Source organism: Silene latifolia, chromosome 1 (assembly GCF_048544455.1).
Source record: "Silene latifolia isolate original U9 population chromosome 1, ASM4854445v1, whole genome shotgun sequence".
In the NCBI taxonomy this organism is placed as follows: domain Eukaryota; kingdom Viridiplantae; phylum Streptophyta; class Magnoliopsida; order Caryophyllales; family Caryophyllaceae; genus Silene; species Silene latifolia.
In genome coordinates this window covers 86,840,837-86,846,701 of record NC_133526.1, presented here as the reverse complement: position 1 = coordinate 86,846,701, position 5,865 = coordinate 86,840,837, and the positions used below count along the sequence as shown (strand labels likewise).

The window sequence follows — 5,865 nt, the reverse complement described above, 5'->3', positions numbered from 1 at the left end:
TTTACTTTTGAATATAGTTATAAGTTATACTCGATGAATTATCCTACATGTTAATCCAAAGGCCTTAATATTTTTTTAACGAATAATTCACGCGGTGTCCCTGAGGTTTGCCACTTTGCACGAAATACCCAAAATTTTGATCCGAAAAACTTAAAGGAGATAATAACTCGTGTTTACGAGATCAAAAAGTGATGATTTTTTCCAAATTGATCATCTTTCCCAGAACTACGTTTTGAAAGAAAAAATTATTGTATTTGGATCCCGTGGCTAGGAGTTTTTATACGTCAAAATTTTTTTGAACGAACAAAATTTGAGTGACCATATCTCTTGGTTACGAGTTCCAAACTCGTCAAACTTTTTTTTTTCAAATCGTAGTTCTCGTAAAGAGGATCGATTTGAAAAATAAAAATCTTCACTTTCCTGAGCTTGTAAACACAACTTATAGCCTCTTTGAGTTTTCCAGATCAAAAATTTGAGTATTTCGTGCAAAGTAGCAAATCTCAGGGATACCACGTGAATTAACCGTTTTTTAATGGTTTTGTAGGGTATAAATTTCATATGGCTATTATGGGCCAAACAACCAAATTGGTAAATAAAGTGGAGATAGTTCACCGGATGGATAAAAAAGGTGTCATTTGAGACAATTTGGTAAAAAAATGATAGAATGTGACAACTTGACCAAAAAAATATTTCCATATTTAATTTACTACCCTCACAACTCGATATGACCAAATTACCCTAGCCCTACTCTTCATATATTTTATGAAAGCCGGCAAATAAGTCATTTCATGTTTGCCTATTAGTCAAATGTATATATGTTTTAAGATTGGTTAATTAATTCGGGTTCAGACTTATTCAGGTAAGTTTTTATATGTCTGTGTGGACAAGGATAGGTTATTTTTTTCAAATTAGTTTGGTTATATGTCATTATTTTAGGAACAATTATGTGTCACTTGAATACGAGTTATTTTGACATCATTTTTGCTCATATAATTATGATAAAGGATAAATACGGTTCAGAAAATGTTTAGCTCAAATTTGGGTTAGGTCGGATCACTACGAATTTTGGGTTATATAGTTGAGTTTTGTAGGACGAGTCAATCTGGCTTCAAATTTTCGGGTTGCAATTGTTACGTGGACAAGGGTTATTTTGTCCGCTTTAGTTGGAAAAAAGGAAAATGAAAGCAATATGTAGCATTTTGGCCAATTTGTCACTATCTTTCATTTTTTTTTCACGAATTTGTCTCAAATGACATTTTTTTTAACCAATCCGACAAACTATCTTCACTTTAAATCGATTATAAAACATCACAGGTTTCTAACACGTCACTAACAAGAAACTATTTATCCATATTATCCCATTTTAAAACCTTCAAAGAATCAAAGAAGTACAAAATAAGTTGTTCTCCCAACAAAATAAAAAAGTACAAAGAAGCATTTAGGAGGGAAACAACGAAATACAAACTCATATATTACAACGTGCAAATCACATGCCATACAACCCCCTTCCACCCCTTAATTTCCTTCCTCCGTCATTACATTTCACAGATTAATAAAAATCCGTAATTACTTATCCCACCCAAATACCGTGACACCTTATAATAAAAATATAAAAAAAACCATATAATATACACACCGCACCAAATACCAAATACAACGCACCACATTTTTATCCAAATTTCCCCGTAATACCCTTCTCCTCCCCTCTTTTAAACCCTAACTTTCTCTTCTCTCTCCCCATTTTTCTCACTTTTACAAATTCCTCTTCATCCCGCCCTTTCCCTCCCTATAAAATAAACTCAAATCCTCAAAAATAAATAAATTAATTAACGTAGTTGCTATTTCAAACACTGTTTTTCCGAATCATACCCGTATTATTAATATTAATATTAATAATAGTAAGAAGAATAAGAATAATAATGGGAAAGTACATGAAGAAAGTATCAGTAATGGAGATACTACCACACCATTCTTCTTCAACATCGTCTACTTCGTCTTCAGTTGGTGTTCGTACTCGGGCTCGAACTCTTGCACTTCAGCCGAACCCGGAACTCTCTTACCTTCAGCTTCGCAATCGCCGTCTCGAGAAACCTTCATTTCCTCCTCCCACCGCCGCCGTGAAAGGGTCGGAGGCTCACCGGAGGGTTCAGGTTGGGTCCGAGTCTGCCGGGTCGGGCAAAGGGCGTTTTGGTCATTTTGGTGGTGATGTGGTTGAGGAAGGTTCTTTTGGGGAAGAGAATAATTTGGAGTTTGATTCTACTGAAAGGTTTGATTTTTGAATTTTATTTTGAATTTTCATTTGTGGGTTTTGTTTGTTGGTGTTTTAATTTAATTAATTGGGTTTGGCTCGTAATTTGGTTAGGATTTATTTTTCTGGGAGACGATTTTACGCTAAATTTAATTAGTTTTCGCTAATTCGGCTGTTTTGTTCAATTTTTTCTGGTGGAAAAATATGGGTTTTGTTCATTGGACGTTTAATTAATTTGGGTTTTGCTTGAATTATTAACTTGGAGTGTGATTGATTAGTTTAAGTTGAATTTAATTAATTTTGCTAATTTGTGTGTTTGAGTTAACTTTTTAATTGGGGTAAAAAAAAAGGATTTTTATACTTTTTTAGTGCGTTCACATTCAACAAAAGGTGCCTTTAGTTGTAAATGTTCCAAAAAAAATTATCAAAAAAAATGTTCATGTTATTTTTTCCTTTTTTCTTTTGCAAAAAAAAAGAGAAAAAAAAATACAATGTTGAAAACTAGACCAAGTTGTTTGTGTGTGACATCTGTCAATCAGCTCAACCTTAGATCCAGAACAATTACTTGTATAAAGTTGTTAATTCTCCTCTTATTGGAACTCACCAAAAGTCTTGCTTTAATGATACCTTGTTTTAAAGTAAAAAATAGCACAAATTGACAGTCACAAGTCACGGAATAGTCACAACCGATTTAAATAATATTAAGAAGAAAAGGAGGTGGTGAGACATCCCCTTGTAACCGTCACCGGTAAGACTTGCCGGTAAACATGTACTCCGTATTTTCTTTTTGTTAGTGGTAGAAAATAATGAGAGATTGTGTCTTTGTTTTTCTTCATTTTTTTCCTAATAGTTAAGCACTCCATTTCATTAACCATTTGCTTTCAGAAGAAAGAGTACCATAGACAATTAATTGGGACGAAGAGAGTAAATAAATACGAGTTGGATGTTGTGAGTGAAAACTGAAATCACAAATTGTCATGGGGCCAATGTATAAGTTTTGGAGTGTGCACAAAATTAGTGTATGAAAGTCTCTTAATCAGGAAGTTGAACCAGAATTATGGTTCAGAAACTTTCCAACATAATTTCAACGATTTGAAAGTATCTTTATGGTTACTATCTTGATTCTTGTGTGTTTGTATTATTCATATTTTTGGGCATATATTATACACATTTATAAATGGGCCAAACTCTTAAGGGTCCGTTTGGATACAATTTTAGGAGGGAAGGGGAGGGGAAGGGAAGTGAGGGGAGGTGAAGGGAGGGGAGAGAAGGGGAGGGCTAATGGGGATGTGGGTGTTTGGATAACAAAAATTATGAAGGGAAGTGGAAGGGGAGGAAGGAGGGAGATGAAGAATGGATGGAGGATTGAAGGATGCTGGTGGTATAATTAGAGTCCCAAATAATGTTTTCCTTTCCAAATCTTGTCACCCTTGGAAAGATTATAGTTTGTTCTATAGAAGGGAAAATAAGTCCTCTCATTTCTCTCCCCTTCCATTTCCTTTCTCCCATATTTTTTATCCAAACAAAGGAAATTAAATCCCTCCCTTTCCCTCCCCTCCCCTTCTCTCCAATTCCTTCAATCCAAACGGACCCTAAGATGCCAAATAATATCCAAATATGAAAACAACTTATGCATTTGGCTTTTCCTGTTCATTCAATGCATGCCCCCCCATTTGCTTATCTTGTTCCCCTTTCACCCTGTTGCTTTCTTCTACAAGTTATTATGTTCTGTGTCCCGTGACTTTTGTTAACCTTCTTATTATACAAGTTACTAGTCGATATCGTATTTCCCGAGTTAGTCCAAGGGGACTCTGATGTACGCAGCCTGAACCCTTCAAGGTGTTTGTAAAAGAATATGCAATGAAAAAGATATAATGATCCATGCCATTTGTTTTGATTGTGGACCAAAATCGTATTTCCCGAGTTAGTCGAGAGGGGTTCGGATGACGGAGTCTGAACCCTTTAAGGTGTGTGTAAAAGAACATGTGATGAATAAGATTAAATTGGTAATAAAGAACAAAGATGTAATGATCTATGCTATTTTGTTTTTGGTTTTGCAATGATGTATTGTAAAGTTGGGGACCATATACAAATTCAGAAACATGTACTGATATATAATATGTTCATTAAGAGCACACTCCAATATATAATAATAACTTCATTGTTATAAGTTGAGACTTGAGAGTGTTGCAGGTGTTCTGATGCTATGCTATTCTTCATGTAATTTCACTGTTGATGGTTAATGCCATGTCCTTTTGAATGTTTTTCCTTGAAGTTGTGATGTTCTTTGGACCATCTCGTGTTGGTTGTAAACTCGATAAATGCTGTTGAGTATAATTGTATGTGCATCAGTATGAACCAATTTTTCGCATTAATTGCAGGGGCACTCGAGAGAGCACGCCTTGTAGCTTGATTAGAGACCCGGAAGCCATTGCAACTCCCGGCTCAACTACACGGCGTACTTGCTCAGTTGCAGCAAATCGACGTGCCCGTAATATGCAAAGGGCAATTCCAACTACTCCGGAGATGGAAGAGTTCTTTGCTGGCTTTGAGCTTCACCAGCAGGAACAATTCCTGCAAAAGTATTGTTCCGTCTTAAACTACGCTTATTCTTGTTTAAGACTATTATTATATTGTCAGCTAGGAGCCTAGGAACAATTCCGTTAAAAGTGTGATTTATCTTAACCTAGGCAAATTCTTATAAAAGCCGGTCTTACTGTGAGACCGATGAGGAAAATTATATGATTATGAGTATATAGGATGGTTTCATACGGAGATCTCATATACTCCGTATGTAGTTCTATGGTTAATTTGCAGACTAGTTCTAATTTTATTATGTTTCGAAAAACTTTGCAGGTACAACTATGATATAGTGAACGATATACCTCTTTCTGGTCGCTATGAATGGGTGCGAGTAGACAACTGAGAATGAAATTCTGCAGCCGGAGGTTGGATTCGAGTTCCTGCCGCAGAAAAATGCACAGTTCTTACATGAATCTTGGAAAAGGAACAACAAAAAAGAAGAGTAATCTGTATTTGTAACATAAAGAAGAAGAGCTAACTACATTTAGCCTTAACATCTCTAGGTAGCTTAGCTATTAGACTGATATTAGCTCTTGATTCCTGTAGTGAGATAAAATGATTTCTGGATTAGGGTCTATTAATGGATATGCTTAAGGCATACCATTTGTGTAATCTTTAGTGAATTTCATTATCATTAATTATTCCAACTTAATTTAAAATTCGCAAATCTTTCTTCATAATAAACAAATGAAATAAAACCGTTATATGGAATGCACCATTATTGGACGATTCTCGTGTTAACAGGATTTGTACAATCTACTTTCATGACTTTATCACCTATGCTGGTTGACATCTGCAATCTACGTTCTTTATACACCTCAATCCCTCATGCCAACATTATGTGATATCTCTCTTTCGCTTTCGATTCCGACCCCTGATGGAAGGAAGGGCTTTTGTCTTGGGTGTATTTTCAAGTACAGTAGTATAGGTGAATAATGGACCATAATATTGATGGCATAGCTAGGTGAATATGTATGTTAACCCCCTTGATATTCTCTTGTTTGTGGGTCATTATCATTTGTTACTTTGAAGAG

General features: G+C 35.3%; 1 protein-coding gene across 1 annotated transcript; it reads left to right on the top strand.

Moving 5' to 3' along the window:
• Positions 1 to 1,640: 1,640 nt before the first annotated feature.
• On the top strand, positions 1,641 to 5,498 carry LOC141607538 (cyclin-dependent kinase inhibitor 4). Its single transcript, XM_074426895.1, has 3 exons — positions 1,641 to 2,266; positions 4,630 to 4,830; positions 5,105 to 5,498. The coding sequence occupies exons 1-3, from the start codon at positions 1,920 to 1,922 to the stop codon at positions 5,172 to 5,174; spliced, it is 618 nt and encodes a 205-aa protein (XP_074282996.1). The 5' UTR covers positions 1,641 to 1,919; the 3' UTR covers positions 5,175 to 5,498.
• The last annotated feature ends 367 nt before the right edge of the window (positions 5,499 to 5,865 follow it).